Source organism: Ambystoma mexicanum, chromosome 1p (assembly GCF_040938575.1).
Source record: "Ambystoma mexicanum isolate Mex_15411 chromosome 1p, UKY_AmexF1_1, whole genome shotgun sequence".
Taxonomy (NCBI): Eukaryota; Metazoa; Chordata; class Amphibia; order Caudata; family Ambystomatidae; genus Ambystoma; species Ambystoma mexicanum.
The window spans coordinates 229,627,979-229,650,625 of record NC_090921.1 but is presented as its reverse complement, the minus strand read 5'-3'; the positions used below and the strand labels follow the sequence as shown (position 1 = coordinate 229,650,625).

Here is a 22,647-nt window from a genome sequence, read left to right as displayed (position 1 = left end):
TTGAGACCACAACATTTTTAGCGCTCCGGGCTAATTGTTATGCATGATTCTCATTGCGTTGTTTAGGCCTTGCAGCCTAAGGGCAAAGATGCTCTTCATCTTGTTTATTGAGGGCCCCCGCCCCTTGATATCTTCTGGCCAGTCAGATTAATTGTTCTACAACGTTTCCTGTGGTTGGTGTACACCTATGTTTATCATTTGTGTGTAGTTGTTTGTGGTAGTTGGGTGGCAACAGCCATCCCTGCAGTACAGCTGGACCCCCACTGTGCAATGACCCCCAGATAGGCCCATGGTCCGTGCATGTCTCTAGATGGTGGGAACATTAGGCACCCCCCTGCATCCCTTTATAAGGGGATATTTGTTTCATGCCACTGTAAGGCTGCCCTTGTTGGTGAGTGGGGGGTTGGAGGGTTGGCTTCAGTGTAAGAATTCTTGCGATCTACCCCACATTCTCATGCCCCATGTTCTGACTTGTTCTATGTGTCTCTCTTCGCAGGTCTGCTCCTTCACAGTCATGCTTACCGCCACCCAGAGCCTTTTGCTGACAAAACCGTCGTGGTTCTGGGGTCTGGCCCTTCGGGCATTGACATCGCCCTAGAGATCTGCTCTGTGGCCAAGCTAGTGATCCTGAGCCACCGCAGTGCCTCCTTGATGGGTCCACTGCCAGCCAACGTCTTCCAAGCACCCAGCGTACTGCGATTTTCCCCGAAAAGCATCACCTTCCAAGATGGCTCCACACAACCAGCCGATGCATTCATCTTCTGCACAGGGTACAACTACCGCTTTCCGTTCCTGTGGCAGGACATAGGGCTGCAGGCAGGTGAGGCATCACTTCCCCCTCTCTACAAACACCTCATCCTCCCTGGCACCCCCAGCCTCTTCTTCATTGGTCTCTGCACCACAGTTTGCCCATTTATCCTCTTTTACTGCCAAGTGCGTTATTGCCTGGCGGTGCTGGCAGGCACGTGCCGATTACCCTCTCAGTCAGCCATGGCAGTGCAAGCGGACAAAGAGTATCGGTGCCACCTGGCCACCGGCCAGAAACCAAAATATTTCTTGAAGTTGGACACCCTGCAGTGGGAATACTTTTGTTGGCTGGCTGAGAAGGGTGGGTTCCAGCCCGTAACCCCAGTGATCAGGAAGATCTATGAAGCCATTAAGACATACCGTATGGCAGACTTGGCCAATTATAAGAATGTGAACCTGCGGTTACTGAGTGATGAGGACTGGGAGGAGGTGGTGGTGTGCGTGTCGTAGAGCGGTACGGTCCTGATAGAGGTGGAAAGGCACTGCTTAACGAAGACCCCTCTATTTCACAATCTACCTCTCGACTCATGGGAAAAGCGCATCTGGTGAATAGAGAGAGATCTATTTCCCTTCTCCATCCAATCACTGAAATGTGTGCAGCACACAACCAGCGTACAAGGACATTGTGTGCACTGTGCCATCTGAGAAGTTGCCCGCAGAGTCACCAACTTGCAGCCAGTGTGAAAGGACATCTTGTGCACCATCACAGCCAGTACTCACAGAACCTATAACTTGTAGCCAGTGTGAGAGGACGCCTTTTACACCATTAGAGATATCAAGCATATGCCTAGTAACTTGCAAACAGTGTGAGAGGAAAACACATTCATGCAATCAAAGCTATTACCCACAGTGCCGTGCCTAGAACTTATAGACAGTGTGAAAGGACATCTCCTTCACCATCAGAGACCTCCCTCACAGAACCTATAACTTGCAACCATTTGAATAGGAAAATGTGGTACACCATCAGACGTTGACGTCGATGGGATTGAGCTACAAGTCTTATCCCTACCGACACGCCGTTCACAATAAAACAGGCCACCTTCCTCTTAAAGGAACATCTTCTTCACACCCTGCACGATATACCCTCACTTCCAAACCCTCCTCCCCAATTGCCCTCCCGATGACCACTCTTTGCAGCCCACCCCAATGTTGCACCTCGGCTGTCGGCATTGTTACATGTTCCCCATAGCAACTATTCCCTACTATCCCAAATGATATACCTGTAATAAACACTATTTTTAAAGGATGCCCCCCTCAGTAATCATCGAATGTATGCATAAAACCCTTCCTTCCCACAGCAAGGTTTGCAGGCACTAGGTATCCAAAGAGATATCACCCACAATTCCATCTAACTCCTACGGAGTGTATGGTGACATAGAACACCATGTGTGACATTACTCACAGTGCCTATAACTTGGATCCAGTGTGAAACTACCTGTCTTAAAATCTTAATAGACATCCCTTCCTGCGCGTATTGACTTTAATCAGCATAAGAAGACCTCAATAATATACTAAGAGACAACACCGAAGGTAGCTGTTGCTTATGAAGAACGTGAGTTGACATACCCTAAACCAGAGGTCTGGAACCATTGGCTCTCCAAATGTTTTGGACTACAACTTCCATGACCCCTCACCATTGATTGTTGATTGTGCTGGCTATATATTCCTATGAAAGAGGGCAAAGACCGAGAGAGCCTATTTGGGTTCCTGAGGGTGGTCATGTTTGCTTCATTTTTGTTATTTTGAAGCTGTTCGCTGTGGTGTTGGAAAGCTTATTGTGTCTTCCTTTAGACATGAATGAGGGGAGAGAATAATACTAAGGACAGGGCATTTAGGGAACACAAAATAGAGGCATGGGTGCAGACCAGCACCTCCGAACTATGGGGGCAGTCTATTCAAGGGGCACATACCTCCTTGGGATGCAGTGAATGATGAGGATGCCAGCGTGAGGTAACTATGCGGCCCAAAGGAGACCTGTGAGCAGATTTCAACCAAGGTGGTGGAGCCACCTCAGAAGCTGGCAAGCTGAGTCTGGCTGCTATGCGAGAGGCCTCGGTGCTGGGCAGATTCTGTGCTGTGCAGCCCGCTCCTAACACCAACTAGCGCTTTTCTGTCGCTGATTCTTGTATAGAGACAAGAGAAAACTAAATAATCTGTGTGTTTAGAAAACGTGTTGCAGAATGTAGCTCTAATAGCTGGGTTTACTTTTGTTTAGGAACATATATTGCGCCATATTGCTGAGTAGGCCATTATGCTCTGCTGCTCTGATGCTTTATTTAGTATCTGCGGAGCCCCAAATTCCCACTGAAACATACGAAAATCCCCAGCGATAGACTTGGAGACTGTGAGAATTCTTTTGAGTCCACTTATCCCAATGAAAACCCTTGGATGAGCGAGCCAGAGTAGAAACCCAACATTGGGAAAAAGAAAAATGTGTAGAGTCACAAATGCGTCACTTTCAGCAAGATTTCTCAGAAAACGTGGTTGCAGTCCTGGCGTTCTTTTGTTTCACCTAAATGTAAGTGTATCTTTCCTGGTAAGTTTAAGGATTTAAAGGATTTTTATTTTATTTAGTACCAGAGTACACAGTTACAGTCTGAGTCTATATGAGCTAACGGTTATATAACAAGGCTTTGAGCTCATTAAAATACATTTTATAGTGTAATAAATAAGAACAAATACAGCATGAAATTCGTTAACTTTGAAGATATCTTGCAATATACTAACTAGGATATAAACAGTATGAAATTCATTTGCATATAAGTTTAAGCGAGTTACTCAGAACTGATTAATAAAGCGAAAGGGGGTAATAGAGAAGGTAAAAAAGGGGGAGAAAGAAAACCAAAAATGAAACTTTACTCAACAACAATCAGATTAGTCACAGTATAAAGGGAAATATCAATACAGTCATAAACAGGACTAACAATATATCAGTCAACTAAGTTGAGCTTTTGATGCCATCTTCTATCATGTCTGAGAGAAAGTGAGGGTGAATTAGCCATACATTTCTCCAATCTATGAGCATCACATATATTGTTCCACTAACCTTTTAAAGAGATTTTGGTGAAGGCTTTCCAATTTGAGGTAGTTAAGCGTATTGCCAGAAGTATAAACAAGTCACATATAACCAGAGATGACCTAATCTTGCCATCATTAAGGGCCAGACTCCACAGTAGGATATTGGTCAAGTTCAAGGGAATAGAGATCTTAAAGATCTGTTGAAGGGAAGCGCAAACATGGTTCCAAAACAGTCCACAAATATACGGCTAAAGGTTCCAGAAGCTAGGTGTCCTGACCAACATCGAACATTATCTTCCAATTTAGATAGGAATAACTTCCTGGGAGAGATAAATACTCTATGCATAAAGAAGTAAAGGGTTTGGGTTAAATTCGCTGAAGTAGATATATATATTTAGTTTTGATCCAAATCTTTGACCACAATTTATCGCCAAAATGTATTCCACAGTCTTCTTCCCATTGCAATTCAGATTATCATAAATTATTAGAAGTTCTTACAGAACTTGTGACTTTGTAGATATTGGATGCTTTGATTTCATCAGGGGAATCTATGATACAAATTCTCGGAGTAGCAACAAGTAATTGCTGGGAGTCACTCCTATTACTGGCATCCAGGCATGCATTAATTAAATTAAGGTATTGACTAAGAGGCAATACTGTTAATGAGAATTTATTTTTAAAATCTTGTGCAGAAAGGATATCGCCTTCTGCAATTATTTGATCAATGAATGTAATTCCTTTGTTAATCCATACTTTACAGAAGATAGGCCTCTTATTTATGGTTATATGATTATTACGTCAGATAACGGGGGAGAAGGTACCAGCTGGTTTATTAATATGATGAAATAGAAAATCCTATAAAAATGGGAAAGTAAGACCTATCATTTTGGAAAAGCCCAACTTGGATCCAATGAAAAGATATATTGTATCTTTAATATCAAATGGTGAAATCTTTCAATAGTTTGCCAAGTGGGTGGTTTAATGTCGTCATTATCGGAGAACTAGTTTTTGGCTTGTTTGAGAACACAGGCTCTATGATAATTTTTGAAATTAGGGAAATTAACACCACTGTTTACATAAGGATATCTCAATTTGCTAGCAGCAATTCTTTTATTTTTCTTAGAACCCTATAGGAAATCTATAAGTATCTTGTCGATAGACTTGAAAAAGGAGGATGACAAAGGAAAGTGAAGCATTTGTAAATAATACAGAATCACAGGTGTAAACATCATTTTAATGGCCTCTAATCTACCATACCAGGACAGGTATAAATGAGACCATGTAGTTACGAATTCATTTAGTTTTGATTGTAATTTTTGTAGGTTGATTTAAGCCATTTGAGGCAGAGAGGAGGCAAGTGAGATACCAAGGTAATCAATAGAAACAGGATTCTAGCTGAGGCCAAAGGGGGTGAGATCTTCTTTAATACAGTAGACGTTAAGCGGAAGCATTTCTGATTTGTCCTTGTTCAAACTATAACCTGAAAATCGAGAGAAAAGATCAATCGTGTCTACTAAGTGTGGAAGTGTTGTGGTCGGATGTCAAGGAAGATCAGTATGTCATCCGCATAAGCAGCTAATTTGAATTCCGATCTCCTACATGCAATCCCAACAATATCTCTATTTGTACGTATCAATTCCAAGAGTGGTTCAAGAGCAAGTACAAATAAAATAGGTGATAGGGGGCATCCTTGACTGGAGAAAATGGATTGTTAATACAAATTGTAGTTTAACTATTTTAATACAGCCATCCCCAATGCCATGCCATTTAGGGGTTGAAATAAAAAGTCCCATTCAATGCGGTCAAAGGCTTTTTCTGTATCAAGTACAATTGCCATACAAGAGGTTCATGAAAAGTCTGGAATTCGCTGAAATAATTCTGCCTATGACAAATCCTACATGATCTGGATAATTAATTTATACATAAAGGATTCTATTCTATTGGCTAAAATCTTTGCAAAGATCTTAGAGTCTGAATTAGTTAATGAGATTGGCCTATAATTCTTGGGTAGTTCATTATTTTGTTTGGGAAATAGGATCAACAGAGCCTCTGTAAAGGAGGCTAGTGATTTATAAACTTTACATAAGAAGTTGTAGAGTGATTCAAGGTTAGGAAAGAGGGTAGAAGAAAAATGTGCAAAGAAATCCATGGAAAACCCATCATGTCCTTGGGCCTTACCTTTTTTAAGATATGTAATAGCCCTGTTGATTTTGTTAATATGAATTGGACCATTAAGGTTAATTAAATTAATATTAACACAATATGGTTATGTTTCAAGCGATAGGAAAAGTCATTGAAGTTAAAGTTAGTGTCCGTATGATCAGAAGAGTATAGATTTTCATAAGATTTTGTAGCGACACCCAGGATATCTGCATCAGAGGTTACTGTTTTGCCTAACTCTTTTTTGATAGCAGATATCCTGGCTCTTTGTTTTTTAACTTTTAGATATGAGCCTGGAGCTTTGCCTGCTTTATTGGATGACTGATATATTTTGGATTTGAATTTCAGAAGCACACCATATACCTGTTGGGTGTATGTTTTCTTAATAGAGAAACAGAGAGTTAGAATTTGCTACTGCATTGTACCTTCTCTCCAGAGCTCGCAGTGTGCTATATAAGGCGTCTAAGTCTTTCCTGGCCTCTTTATATCGGCTATGTATGAAATGATATGTCCCCTTAGGGCTAGTTTATAGGCTTCCCAATTGTTGGTGCTGGTAGAGGTGTCCTCATCTTTATTAATATGAATGAAGAAGTGGTGAAATTCGAGAAAGGATTTCTGGAAGTTGCCATACTGAAGTAGTGAGTAGTTGAATATCCATCTGCTTATGTGATTGTTAACACATCCCAATTCTATATAAGTAATTACAGGAGAGTGATCTGATATAAGTGAGCATTCAATAGTGGAATCAATTATTGCACATGCTAAGGATTTGGAAACACAAATACAATCAATACGTGATAGTGAGTTATGTGGAAAGGAGTGAAAGGTAAAGTCTAGATCAGTTGGATGAGCAAACCACCAAGAGTCAACAACACCAATTTCTGCTAAACATTTTGTAAATTCAGTATCTGATTTACTGCATATGAATTGACATGGGGATTTTCTATCTAGGAAGGGGTCAATACCATTATTAAAGTCTCCACAGATTATCTAATTCGGGAGATCTGCTTGCAGGATCATCTGCTACATTTCGCTCCAAAACTTGGGATCAGGGTTAGGGGGCCCATAAATATTTAGAATTGAAAAAACTTGAAAGTTAATTGATAAATTATCTAAAACCCATCACCACGCTTATCTGTGTCTTTATGTAGGATCTGGTACCTTTCCTGATTAGGATAGCCACTCCATTATGTTTACCGTCTGCCTGACTGTCTATCACCTCGCCTACCCAAAATCTCTTCAGTTTCAGGGATTCCTGTAAGGATACATGTGTCTCCTGCAATGAGCCAATAGTTGGTTTGAATCTATTGATGTGAGCAAGTACCCTTTGTCTCTTAATTGGGTTATTTAGACATTTAGCATTCCATGTCCTACATCTCAAGGTCATAATCTAGGGAAGAGTAATAATAGTAATGTTAATAAAGGATAAACATTTAAAATCTGTCCATAGTCAAAGTGTTTGCGCTTATCCAGAGATTTACAAATTCTAGAACATAAGTAGAATGTCAAAAGTTGTTATAAAATATAAAGAATGGGTGTAAAAAACAAAAAGGAAAAAAAGAATAAAAAGTCCAACATTGCATCACCTGACAGTAGGGTGTTATCAGGTAGAATATTATAGCTTGATGGTGTTTAAGACAACAAATGAGAAAATGAAATAGAGCAAAAAGAAAAGGCTCAAAGATCAGAGTCGCAATGCTGTGCTGTAAGAGGGTGTATGCGCATCCCATATAGGGCGAAAGAGCAAGCAAAAACCAGGGAAAAAGTCAGCCCCAGAAAGTCCTTAGGTTGACAGTTCGAGAGGGATGATTATTCCAAGGAAGTTACTTTTGTAGTGAATCATGAGGCAGAAACCGGTGAGGAAGGAAGGAGAATCAAGTATGACTGGCATTGCCTGTATCCATCACTTCCATCTTTTTCAGTCTTATGTAGTTCTTTAAATCGGCTGGGTCCTTGAATGAAGATGTCTTACCTTAATGGTGACTTTGAAAGTACAAGGGTGGATCAAACCTTATCTGGCATTTAATTGCTTGAGCACAGGACAGTATGAGAGTAGGTCTTTCCTCCATTGAGCTGTGATTTTGGACACATCTTGTGGGATAAAAGTCCTGTGGCCAACCATATCAAATGCTCCATTCCTTTAGCTTTCTGCAGAATCAGCTGGAGCTGAGTGTATTCAAGAAGCAGGAAAACAATTGTTCTTGGTGCAATTTTCTTATATGACTCAGCCCTTTTAGGTCCAATTCTTTGTGCCCTTTGAATATTAAGAGCAATGGGCGACTGTATATTAAAAATGTTTGGAAGGGTTTTCTTAAGAAAAAGAGCCACATCATCCCCTTCTGCTCCTTCTGGAATGCCAAAGACGTGCCGATTATTTCTGCGATTTCTATTTTCCAAGTCTTCATTTTGTTTCTGAAGGTTAGGTATGGATTGTTCCATGTGAACTACGTTCATGGCAACGTCTTCAGCCACACCAACCCTTCTCTCTACTTCTTCAATTCTGTTCTCAAAGCTTGTCCATCTTTCGTCTAGTTGTTGGAGCTTGGTTTTAGTGGTCTCCATAAAGGGCTTGAGTGCTCTTATTTCCATTAGAATAGTCGCTATGTTTGATTCCAATGTGGTTTGATTAGGAGGAGGGGAGACACTTTTGGCATTTTTAAGGTGGCGCCTGATGTTCTATGTTAGCCAAGCCTTTTGTTTTACTTTTTTGTGAGGACATCTTGGGAGATGTGTTAGGGCCACAGAGGAGTCTTAATATCGCACCAGGACTGTCTAAGTCCCTTTGTCTCCAGTTGTATTTAAGTGTTAAAGTTACTTCTTATTATTCGTAAAGCTTATTGAGGACGCTATTGGTGGAACTTTGATAGCAAGATAACCGCCTCTTTAAAATGTGCATGCTGTTGGAATTCTCATGAATTACTTATTTGTTCAAGTAACTGGTTGTGAGATAGTAACTCCTGTATATTGTCGATAACCAGCTTTAAAGCAGATGCTGAACAGATATTCAAGGTTGCTTCTTCAATTAATGCCAATTTTTATGAAAATATTTCCTTAAAATGAAACCAATAGCAGCCTACACAATAGGTTCTAAGTACCTTCACACCCGGGTTTGTAGCAGATAAGCTGTTGTTAATGCACCAGAAGAAACAGCTCCACAGCCATTTGGCGTAAATGAGTTCTCGAATTCAAAGAATGGTGAAAGGAGTCAGCGTTTTGTATTCGGCTTCCCGTGTTGTAGAAGAACGCTGTACCTCGATGAAAATACGGGCCACATCAACCTTCCGACGCGACCTGACGTTGCTGACGGGAAGTGCAAGGCATTCCTAGCTTGATACTGCTGCATCGGGCCTCCTGGATGTGTGGCAAAGGTTGAAGACTAGATCGCGAAAAAGACTCACAACGTCGTCCAGTAGCAAACATAACAGGTGAGTGAGAATTATTTTGTAGAAAAAGTATGTTTTTAGTGCCCCTTTGGTAGTAATAGTGATAGTGGAGCGGGAGCTCTGGATTGAGCTGTCATCCCGCAGCACGTGTAGCCATGCCCACTTTCCTGGTAATTCTCACAGCATGGAAGGACCTCTGATAATGCCTCGCCCAAACTTCGTCAGGTAGCAACCTTTATGAAAACCTACACATTTATTCTGGTTAGTCTTTAGTGGTGTATGTCATCCATTTACTGACTTTTGGAACGCTTTGCCGACAGCTGGCTATTCTAGAGAACATCGGTTTTACTCTGCTCCACTACCCATGATGATGGCTTGTTCACCGATGGCTAGATGGCAAGGATTTAGAAGCATGTGGTGATTTTAAGTGGTGGTTGCAGTGCCCCAGTTCTCTAACGTCTTACAATATGGAACAGTAGCTTGGTGGCGAGATGCGCAAGACCTTGATGCAAGGGATGGCGGGGCACTGAGAGGACTTAGGGCCAGGGGGTACGTTTGGTGTCTCGAGACGGTGAGAGATGGTAGAGCATGACTGAGAGATCTCAGAATAGCAGGTGGGTGTTCCTCCTCCCGCCACACACTGCAGTTTCTATAGTCTTGCCAGGCTAATGATTAAATGCGACATAAGTCCAGGTCCAATACCATACGGTAGCTGTGTGGAACAAAACATTTCCATGTTCCTACGTAACTTTATTGCTCAATCAAAAGCGCCGCTTACGAAATAATCGACAATGCAGGGCATCTGCTCACCCAATGCTTCTACTTCCCAAAAATGTAAATGAATGATGTAGGGAGTAAAAGCCTTCTCCCGCCTCTTTGCCAGACGGTGGAGTGCTACCTCATGAACCTTCTCGCCTCAAGTTCAAAAAAGTTCGGAGACCTGGCTTCTCCAAGACAAACTCTTCTTCCTCTGAATGGTTATTTTTATGCCATCCAGCCGCAGCTGTGACCGCTCGTGGCATGTAGCACATTGCAAATGTGAAAACAAATAAAATAGCATGTCAGGATAGGATGCAAGAAGGGTTTAGCGATAAAGGTTTTTGGGCGTCATTGCAACAACAAAAAAGGAAACCAGGGCAAGACGTGGAATTTTTCTAAAACATAGCACTGTGAAGGTTACATTGAAACCTCCCACAAAAACAAAAGAAAGACACAGACGTAGCTGATTAAATGTGTTTTTTGCGATTTATTTCAGGATAATAGTCATTTGCATCTCTCTGAGCAGAAACAGAAGACAGACTGATGTGTCAATACTTAGGACCGGACCGGACTTTGGTTTACCAGAGAAAGCCAAGTGACGAGCATTATTAAAAGAACATCTTAAACTACTTATTTACAAAAATCTAATTAAAATAAATAGAACGCAGCACAAGAAAGTAAAGAATTAAATAAACATATGAAATATGCATTTTAAAAAACATGTTAACTCCATATAGGCACGTTAAACCTCTTTGGCAAACTGTTTCTATGTGCCTCACACCTGCAAGAAGTTCAGCATGAAAGATTCAGAGAAGCATTAGATAGGTATGCTGTGTAACTGGTGGAACCAGCCGGGACCCATTCTTTAAAAGGTGTATGTGTAGTTAAATCTAAGTTTCAGCTACAACCCAAATGCTTGCTGGTGGATGTAGTCATGTTACTTTTGGTGGTGTGGTGGTTTATGGGTTGCACTGCACATCAGGAATTGGAGGTCCTGAGGTTGTTCCTGGCCTCTCTTTGAAGCCTGGAAAGTTTGAGATGTGGGTGACCCTTCTGTCCATTTTGAGTGGTCTTCGATAGGATCTGGTATAAATAGAGTACATGGGCCCACTGCTGAATTGGTGGCAGGGAACATTGGCCAAAGAGCCTTTGGTGAAACAGTATGGTTTTGCCAGTGCCCAGCTATGGTGCGACACTGTTGCCTGAGCACTGTGCATGAGTCTATGGGCTGCATGTCCCACTGGAGGCTCTCCTGCTTTATCCCGCTCTCCTTCGCCCACATCTGACGGCTCCCTCCATGGCATGAGCTGCGGACCCCCCACAGGTGTGGCATCTTGCTTTCAGGGTGAATGGCGGCTGGGTTTCCCTCTGGAGGGTACCTGAATGCATCCGCCGGGCATCTCTGGAGGCCTCTGGGCAAACATCTGGCCCTTCGGTTTTGGAACCAAACCTTGAGGGGGGCAAAAGAAGTGTGGGTGAGACACTTAGCAGAAATTAATTTACTAGCCTGTGTGGTTTACGCAATTAAACATAGACTATAATCACTGAGCAAAGTGCTCTGTGCAAGTAGAAGTTCTGAACAGGTCATAAACCTGTAGCAAAGGGAAGATGGGCACTAACCTACCAAACGTGACTCGGAGGAACTGAAAGTATCCTCATTGCTGGACCATGAATACACAAGCCAGATGCCATCTTTATGTGTGGAATCTCAGAGGTGGACTGCACTGTAAGAAAGGCAAGCAAGGCTGTGGTCTGGTCACTGAGATGTCTGCCAAGCATAGCATCTTAATGACACTGTGCCACCCGTATCGGCCTTTCAAAGACACAAGGCTTTCCAATTTCTCCATGGACTTCCCATCCCTATTCCCCCTCCCTGTGAAATTGGTGTTGAAAGGGCAGTGGGGAGTTTTCAGACCCGTCAACAATTTTAGAAACCCAGTCTCACCTGGACTCTAGCTTCATGGATGTCTGCGATCTCCGCCAGCTGGCTCCTCTTTTGGAAGTCCGGGTAAGGGTCCAAGTAGAACATGGCCTTCAGGAATTCGCTCTGGCCCTTGCTGAAGGCGGTCCTTTTCCTGCGCGCACTCTTGACAGAGGCCCCTGCGTCTGGGCTCCGAGGAGGCCCTATCTGGGTTTCACCCTCCTGGTGTATTCTCTCTTGACATTCCTTTAGCTGGTCATCTGAAGAGGAAGGGGACCCAGAATCGGCTGGAGATACAGGGGGAGGCCTAACACTTGCGTTCAATGCTACACCTATGCCACACCACAAGTCACAACAAATCACACACCCTTCTAGATAGATGCTGACGAAAGAGGGGGTGCTTTTCAATCATCATGCCTGCCAACATTATCCATTCCATTTTGAAAGCCGGTAGTCGATTGCTGCCATTCTGAGAATTTGTAGCCCAGGGTTAATAATGGCAAAATAGCACACTCACAGCAAGTACTCACACAAGTACTGCAACGGTTTGGCAGGCCATGCTGCCTTCCTGCATATTTATTTGCACCTAATTCCTGGCTGCACCTGGACTGACGGCTTCTCCCTCCCGGGTGTGGTGACTACTTAATCTCCAACTGCGCGTTACTGCGCGCGTGCGCTCACAGCAAGTTCTCTCACAAAAGTACTGCAGCGGTTTGTTGGAGTGAGGGCTGAGGAAGGCGATTTTACTCTAAGGTACGATGTTTGGACGGATCTATGTATGTGATTTTGCATATTAGAAAACCATGAATGACAAGAACAGTGAATAGAACACAGAAAGAAATCGATTTTTTAACTTTTTTATTTATTTGTTTTTTAATTTAAAAAAAAAAAATTCTATTTGGGGGGGATCCCCAAAACCTTCCAATTTCCTATGCGTTTATCCCCATCCCAACCCCCTCCCCAACCGTTTTAGCCCCTTATCCCACTGCCATATATATTTGTAAACATTGTCGATGTTTTTTTTCTCTGTTTTCTATTCGCTGTTATTGTATTCTCTGTAATTGTTTTACTGTTATCAATGGATACCTGTTTGGACATTTCCTTTGATTGCAAGCTAAAAAATGATTAACCTCGTATTAGTGTAGTCTTGTGGAGCAACATTGTGGTCTGGTTGTTGATACTGTGTCATTCATCAGTTAATAATGGCAAATAAACACAAGGGGAACATGACTACCTATAACCTATGCAACAAAAAAAACAAAAGGAAAGCCTGTAATGATGCTCCACATAATGATACTGGCGAGTTGCTTTCTGATGGCACTGACGGCAATCTGAGAAATATGGAAACGACCAAACCTCTACTTGAAACTGGTAAAATAAGCTTGTATTTTTAGGCAGGGAAAAGGGCAAACCCTTTCACGAAGTTCTCTACACAGAGCGGACAAATTAAGGATAGCATTCTGAAAAGATGGAGTGTGTTACAGAATGATAATAGAACCAAAGAACTATTTGCTAACCCTCCTGTTTTTGCTTATCAAAAAAGCAATAACTTAAGGAACTTGCTAGTTGACACGCATGGCAAGCAAAGAGACAAACCGAGAACACCTGATAAGCATCCGGGCACATACCAGTGCATGAGCTGTGGGAATTGCAACAATATAATAAAAGGACCATTTATATCCCATCCTCGAACAGGAGAGCAGATCAAGTTGAAATGTCATGCGACATGTTTGTCAGAGAATGTTATATATGCCGTCAAGTGTCCTTCTGCCCAGTATTATGTGAAAGAAACCGCACGCAGGGTACGGGTTCGCAACAATGAGCATAAATCATGTATAGAACATCATCAGTAGGAAGACATTTTCATGATAGTGGACACACTGTCGCCCAGCTTAAATTTGCAGTTTTGGAAGTTATACCAACCAAGGGCCAAAACAGCAACATGAAGAAATTGAAGGCCCAGAAAGGGGCACAATGGATAGAAAGGATGGGGTCTATTGCTCCAGAAGGAATGAACGAGGAGCTAGATCTTAGCTGTTTTCTATGAATCATTCTAGCAATGTTTTCTGATTACGTATGTTATTTTATAATTATCTTGATTACATTTTTTTTTTAATCTTGTTATTTTGATTTTTTGTTTAAGCTCATTTTATTTAATTTCTGTATAATCAACAGTAAGTGGTAATTATGCACATAAACATTAGCGTTACAAGGTGCCTTTATACAGATTGTAATGAGCTTCTACATAAGCATATAAGCATTCCAAAATGGCTGCCTAACGAGCTTGAGTAAAGCCATTCAGTCGATCCATTCGAATATGGCCGCCGTATACAAAGCAACAGTTGCCTAGGCAACTGGTTGCTGCCACAACACTTTCCCACAGACACTGCTGTGCACGCGCGCGACAGCGTTCGTCTTCACCAGAGAACTGTTAATTCTTCTTCCCCTGCATGTAAGTGGACATCATATGCAAACACGGAGGGATTCACCTTACGAGTGATTTATGTTTGTTTACACACGTTCGATCTCTCTACAGAGACCGCAGGCGCATGTGTTATTCTCCCACGGGCAAGACCGCAGGCGAAAGTGAAAGGCATACAGTCAGACCGTTAGGGTCTAGCAGAACTTAGCGGAGCTACTGCATTTGTAAGTCTGTATTTACACATTATGACATGGAGTGGACTTGAATGATTATATAGTTTGAATTTACTTACACACACGTGGACGATCTTGTTACAGAGGCCACTGCTGATCAGGTAATCTTCCAACGGGCTTAACCGCGGGTGGAAGAGCAAGATTTTCGAGCATTCACTTTTTTTTAAGGTTAGTGGCACTGGCTTAGTATACTTGTTAAAAGTAAGATGATGTTACAGTCAAGTTGGTTAATATCACGATTATGTGTTTTTATTGTTTTTGTTTTCTTTATTATTTTTTCTGATTTTGACATTTTCCAACCTCGACATGATTCATGAAATTCACACCACCTAAATGAAAATTGGGTAATCTATGATTGCTACTGTGCTCTATTTGGCTCATATGATTTTGACAACATATGCATTTAATATGTTGATATGTTAACGTCTTATTAATGATTTGTTACTGATGATATTTTTGTTCGATTTAGTGGTATAATGTTGACTATGCAATGATAGTTGAGACCAAATATTGTATGAAAAGGTGTAATCACAGGCCCTGAAGAAGGGTTTTGTCCCGAAATGCATTGGCCGCATATGTGATTAATTCTACCACGAAAATTTGATTTGAAAATTGGCGTACCATGCTAATGAAGCGTGATTAATTAAAACTCTTTGAAAAAGGAATCAATTCAAGAATACTCTCATTGCTACTATTTTTGAACTATACCACTGTTTAGTGGAATAAGGGTGTGCAGCCTGCACCGTTGGCCACACGGCCAAGGTCTTTTCTCTCTAAAAAGGCAAACCAGTCTCAGGAGGGGAAGTATTAGGAGAGGGCATTAATCGCCATGACTCAATACAATCCACAGTAATAACTCTCTCCTTGACTTGTGCTACTCACTTCAGACCGAGATAGCTGCACCCCCTGCTTATGGACCCGATTACTCCAATCACTAATGAAGAGCAAGTGGAAGTACAGCCGACAGCAGTTTCTCTTATATTAGGGTCTAGGTTGAATACTGCCAGCTTGGTGTTTCACTGCAGGGGAATCGAAGCTCGGCGGTCGATAGGAAGGTGTACTAATTCACCTGAACGCCTTACGGTGTTGGGACAGAGCAAACCGTCTCTGATCCTGTTGCAGATAGACCAGAGACGAAGGTTGCTGCTCAGGTAAAAGCCTCCAGGACCTCGACGTCTGACTTGGATTGCACCGGGAAATCAGAGGCAGCTCTTAGCCGCAAGCAGTGACGGCAGTTAAAACTGCACCAGAAACAAACTGAGAAACCCTTCACTCTGGGAATAAAGTTCCTTGGCCCACAAATTATAATATTGTGTGCAAAGAAAAAAGTCACCCGAAAGATGTCTGAATTAGATTTCGAGGAATCAATTTCTGAACTGGACTCTAGTAGAGAGACTGTCAAGGAAAGGTGCTCTACACCGGAACCAAATCTCAAAGTGGTCGGAAGGACTAATAAGAACACAGATCACTTACCTACGTCCAGAATCGCAAGCAAATTCTGGGGTTCATACTGACGCTAAAATTATAGCTATAGCTAGTATATACTCTAATAGGAAGGATCATTAATAAATATGTCCGTGTTCCTCAATATTCTGCAGCGAAACCCTCCTTTGTGAGTATTAAGCACTGATGATTTGGATGTTGTAGAAATAATTGAAGGTGCCTACAGAAACACCACTCGGGTGCATTGTATCTCAGTGGTCATCGCTGATTTAATAACAGCGCATGCAAAACATTTCCTTAAACTGGGATTTAGAGTGGATAACGACACTCACTGTGATTAACTCAACGCAAAGTCGAAAAGCGTCATCAACAAAATGTGAGCCCTGAATAAATCTGCGAGAGTTGCAAGTCCTTGTAAACCCTTTGAAGATCAATATGGCTGAAACAAGTTGGCCACATTTCTGCCCCATGCCAAGGAAAGCTGGACTGCATTAGTTTAATTACATGGAACACTCGAGGCCCTAGCCACTTACTTGATCAGACAGGTTCCTTGGGCCTGTTGAGATCGTTGGCTGTGTTCCAGGCGAAGTGGATGTCCTCATAATTGGTTGTGGAGGGTTATGTAGTTTATCAAAAATTGGGCCAACGTGGATTGTATGGGTACCCCTTTGGTGGGTTGGTAACTGCGGTATAACAAGGTTTATCATCAGAGGTAATAAACCTACCTATTCTGGAAAAAAGGCTACTTACTGTTGTACTCCGTTCAGACCTGCATGATCAGCAAAAAAGGTTACTTTTGTTGAATGTTTATGACCCGCCGGGGTGCAACTTAACTGGTGGAATTTTTGCCACTATCGCTGAGTAATAATGTCTTGGTAGTTGACCGAGTCAGACTTTATAATATTGGCAGGGGACTTGAACGCATATTGTAGAGATACAGCGGTGCTAGAAGCTACTGATTGGATTCAGGCGAACAGCATCTTGGTACAGTCCATGATGAATAGGGCCCGGCAGCGCTGGTACAGTTTCCTCAGGGATTGTGACATGGCGATGATGTACGGGTGTACTATGGGAGATGTCCCGGGGTTTTTGACTTGGCACCATGGGCCCAGTCAAGCCACTATCAACTATGTATATTTCTTGTGTGATTTAATTCCCCTTAGAGGTTTTATTATACTGCCAAATGAAAAAAGCAATCATTCGAAGGTGGTACTACAGATCTCTATGCCTGCATTCAGCAATAAGGTAACATTTAGGGCTGGAAGAATAGTTAATGGGGGAGGTAATCAGATCAGTGGGAGGGAATGTAATCTAGACAGGATGGGTTGTCACAAGGAAAATAAAGTGGATCATTATTTGGCGGATATTAAGAATATGCCTGCTGATGCCACTGAACAATGGATCTCTATGTTGAACGAATCATCTGCCATGGTCACCCAACTGTCTGCATTCCCGGTTAACAATAGTAATATAAAAAAGGTACTATAAAGATATTGTACGAGCCAAACCTGCATTGCGACTTAAGATCAGACTTATTAAGAAAGGAACTGCGGCTATTTGGGAGTGCCATTTGAAGATTAGCTCAGCCAAAAACAGGTTTACCAACTGGTTAAGAAGGCACAAATTCTCTCTGAATAAGATGCAGTGGCGGAATGTGTTAAAATACTTAAAAGGAAAGACAAAACTCATATGGGAAGCACTGGGTGCCTATTGAGGTCCTTTGAAACAACTTATTATTAACCCGATTTCTGCCTCAGTCTGGATTATATACATCACAAAAACTTTGTTTGCAGAAAAAGCGGTTCCTGATGAACAGTTAGAACGCCCATATATACCTTTTGAATTAACTTTTGACGAAGTAGATGTTGAAATTCTGCTACAGAAGTTAAAACCTTCTAAATCGCCTGGCCCTAATGGGTTAGCTAATGTTGTTTTAAAACAGAACCGGGAATTATGGGCCCAGATCCTTGTGATATCTTATTCAGGAAGGTGTGTTATTCTGGTCTTATTCCACAATCACAGTGACGATCTATCTGAATTCCCGTCTTTAAGAATGGTAGCAGGAGCCTGCCGGCCAACTATTGTCTCCTGTCCATGTTGAACTCTACTGGCAAATTGTTTGCCACATTACTCCTCAGGGTTCTGCAGGACTGGGTTGAGTCTAGGCAGCTGCTGGGAACCTTCCAGATGGGATTTAGGGGAGGGATCACCTACGACACACGACTTGCTTTTCTTGGACACGATGATTGGAAAGTTCATAGCTGAGGGTATGCCCACTCTTTACGTGCTATATGTCGACATATGGGCAGCATTTTACACGATTAATCATGTGACAAAAGCTGATTAGCTTTGGCAGCCCTGCCTGTTTGCTGGAGGCGATTAAACAGCTGCATGAATCCACACGTTTGTGGCCAGTTGGACGCTGGAGTGACCAGCAGCGACCCGGACCCCACTAATTTTGCGTTAAAGTTGGTGCTATGTCCTAGCCTCCTATTGTTTAGCTTATACATTTCAGATCTGCCTGACTGTCTGAGTAAAGTGAATGTTTGCACACCGATGTTGATGGGTGAACACGTTCGCTGGCTGTCCTATGCGGATGCCATTGTTTTGCTTGACCATACTTACGTGGGACAGTCGGCGAGCTGTGCAGATATGCTGGGCAACATGGCTTGGTCCTTAACACTGAAAAAACAAAGCTTATGTGGTATGGGAAGGGCTGTAAGACAACTCCCATGATGATCGCTGAGGGCAAGATCAAATTGCATTCCTGCTATAGATATCTTGATTTGGAATTAGATAATGGAAAGCATGTGGAATTTATGGCAGAGAGGAAACGTAAGGCTATCCTCCAGACTCCACTAATATAAAAATGTGTCAATAACCCGGTGGGGTATAGCTATGCGGGTATCTCACTTTTATATAAACAAAGATTATAAGTTTCGCCGGCCATAGTATATGGGTTGGAAACACTCTTTATGACTGACCTGGGATGCTTAAAAGTAATCGAGGGTAGATTTTGGAGATGTATATAGAACCTACCCAGGTCTTTTTCCGGTTGAGTTGGTGCGCCTTGAGTTTGGGCTACACTCACTCTCCTCATTAGTTCGTAGGATAAGGGGCATACGGCTCATCAAACCATGGAAGGACCCCCAAGTGCCAGTAGTTGAGGGGACCGAGTCCTCTGATGCGGAAGAAGCTCAAGGGCAACAGGCTACATTCCTGGGTAATGTGAACTCTCGATTTGTTTAAAGCGCTTGATTGGACCCTAGATTGGTCATTTGACTTTTACCAAATGCAGAATGAGTTTGAGAAAAGAATAAACGCTTGGCACTGGGTCGCTAATTATGCGCCTATTGAATCCCTCAAAAGATATCCGGGTCATTGCCCCTTGAGGTATAAATATTTGACTCTGCAGCCCAACCTGCAGAAATGTCCTTCTAGCTTGCTTCGTAGATTTGATTTGTTGTCGACGCGGTACCACCTCCCTGCATTTACCACTTTGGGCCCTAAATTGCTTATACCCCGGAAGTTGCGTACTTATCGCCTTTGTCTAAAGTCTGACTTCACAGCACATATTGACCTCTTGTGAGACTCTGGAACACCTATATCTGAAACTGCTTGCCTAATGTGTTCATAATAGCAACACTCTAAGTGAGGGGGCATTCTGGAATGATTGCTTAATTCTAATAATGCGTCACCAATGAATGCACTATATAATGTATGGACAATGGCGGGTGTTAAATTGGGTGAATTAATATGAAATGAAATGATTGGTTTTATCGAAATGTTTCTTATTTAGTGGAGTAATGAGTACTGTACTTTTAAATGTTAATGCAATGATAAGTTTTAAAGGATAATGAAATGAGTTATACGTTTTATTCAAATGATCAGTTTTAGTAAGTGAAAACATCTGTACTGTAGGGTTAAAGGATGAGGACGAAACATAATGGATGACTTGATGTATTCATAAATGTATGCAGCATGTGAAATAGTTCTGTGGATCTGAAAACACTTGTTGATGTATTCATAAATGTATGCAGCATGTGAAATAGTTCTGTGGATCTGAAAACACTTGTTGATGTATTCATAAATGTATGCAGCATGTGAAATAGTTCTGTGGATCTGAAAACACTTGTTGATGTATTCATAAATGTATGCAGCATGTGAAATAGTTCTGTGGATCTGAAAACACATTATTTTCAGGTTAAAAAATATAATGGCCAAATCCAGGCCGAAAATCCCAGAATTCAAAGTTAAAAACAACTGGACTAGTGTCTCCTGAATGGAATGGAGACTGTTGGCATGTATGAATCAGTTGTCATCACACAGCGTCATACTGGTCCGATCTACTCTTAATGTTGTTCCCTGCTTATAATCATCCGTGTGCTTGTGCATCCTATGCATTGGGGCTGGGCCGCCTCCGCCTCCCTCGGCACTACCCTATGCGAACTCCCACACTCTGCTGTGTACCAGTTTGAAACCCCATTTTGGAATTATGAGCCCCGACGGGTCCTTGGATTGCCCAAATGAGATGCAGGGAACCTGACAAAAGCGTGAGGCGGTAATTGGCATATCTCATGCAGCACTTTGCCTCCCTGTTGGCATCAGTTAGTGTATGCTCTGACCCTGTGGTATTAGAGAATTAGCCCACCTGCCCGATGGGCTCCTACTGAGGCGAACGGCTCGGGAGCTCTAAGTGCCGTGCCACCATCCATCACCTACAACACAACGATGAACTCTTCAAGTTGACCATGAGCAACCACTCTGCCTACTTTCTCACTAAAAGCATCATGGGGGGTGAAAGAATAAGCATGGTGGGCCATGGCTGGCAATACAGTACTCCCCCCGCAAACAATCCAACAATGGAAGTAGGCAATCCCTTCCTTGATCTGCTACTTTTCCAATGCTGCTAATTCCCATCATGGTGCCAAAATGGAAATTTATTTGGGGGGAAATGTAAATGTTGATTGTGCTAATATTAAATTGTGCATCTGTTAAATAAATGTAAGTTTTCTAAGCAACATTTCTTGTATAGGTTTCCCATTGTTTTATGAATAGACCAAGGCCCCTAATGCAACCCTCAAGATAGCGTGTCACATGGAAAAACCCTGATCACTTCCCTGTAGATGTCTGAGAGCGCAAGATCTGAGTACCATGAAGGTGAAAGGACTTCTGTGCAGACTAGAAGTGCACTAACATGGAGAGTGGGCACCACTGTTACCTGTTATCTAGATCTTGCTTTAAATTAAACCAATATGGTGTTAATGACCCTTTCCATGGGCTACACCGGGGGTAACGGCCCTGCAGCCGATTTAAAGGCCTGAGCGAAGCCAGGGCATTTAACGAGGGCACTGGGACTTTAACCCCGGTGTAGCCCGTGAAACGGGTTACTAACGCCATTAGTGCCCAGGTTTACCAAAGCAGTAACTCGGGTTGCCGATAGCAGGGTCTTTTCTATGAATGAACGAGATGCCTCACGGAAATGACTGTTCCAAGATGGCTGCCACAGAGATCCATTTCTGTTGTGGCCGGCAAAGGGAGACGGAGAGACGCCGTGCCAGCGGGTCTCTGCGATGCCTCTATCAGGTAAGTTGGACTGAGGAGGGGTGGTTGAGAATATAAAAAAATATAAAGGAAAGGAGGGTGGGTAGAAGATGGCGGGCCAGAGTAGGGGGGCAGCATGCGGGTTCTGTGGAACGTGGGCTGAGATCAGTGCTTGATTGGCTGCTCCCCACGCCACGAGTGTTAATTGTTGATTATGGTTTGGTTCACACCAGTAACCTCCTTCGGCCCCGAGAGTAGGTAAATCACAGTAATCTGGTAGCTCTTGTCATATGCTGGGTGACCCCTCCTGAAAACCTCAGGCATGCTTTGTGCATATACTTATGTTGCAAAATTAATAATTGAGTAATCCGATATTCATGTCCTATCAACAGGCATAAATGTGACTGCAATTAATTTATGATGTGTACATCCTTCATCAGGGAAATTCCTGCATCGTGTCCTATCTAATGGGGCTGGGAAGATCTTGGAAGCAAAGGCTCATAAAATGAAATTATAGCTTAAGCATCAAAGCATGCATGATGATCCATCCTTGCTGGTGAGGACATTGAACAAAGTGCCCATGACAGAGCGAAACTGCAAATATGAAAAATCATTCGGATCCGCCCATGGGGATTCCCCAAGGTCATTAGAAGTGCACTGGGATTGTTAAATGGTGTTCAATTCCGCTACACTTTTCATACCATTAAGCATCTATTATGAGCCTTTGCGTAGATTTCAAGATTCCACAACAGGATTTTTGCTACATGGTATCTATGAGGTTATCCGTATTTGTTACAATGGTCCCAAGGCCGTATCACCGCTGTGGGCCCTGGCCCTGTTGTCGTGCAACCCATGTTGTCATGTGTTGTCATGTGATCTCTTATTTAACCCGTCATCAGGAAGTCCCCAGACACTGCCCCTAACTCAATACTCTCACTCCCCGGACTGGCTGCTGCC

The 22,647-nt window shown here is 42.5% G+C and overlaps 1 protein-coding gene across 1 annotated transcript in view; it reads left to right on the top strand.

Annotated features, from left to right (window-relative positions):
* The window catches only part of LOC138568344 (uncharacterized), a 167,701-nt gene extending 146,534 nt beyond the window's left edge, over window positions 1–21,167 (top strand). The window contains exon 6 of the mRNA XM_069646437.1: window positions 497–21,167. Coding sequence (XP_069502538.1) covers window positions 497–1,257 — 761 coding nt within the window. The 3' untranslated portion in view covers window positions 1,258–21,167. The remainder of the gene's footprint in view (window positions 1–496) is intronic.
* Window positions 21,168–22,647: the final 1,480 nt, after the last annotated feature.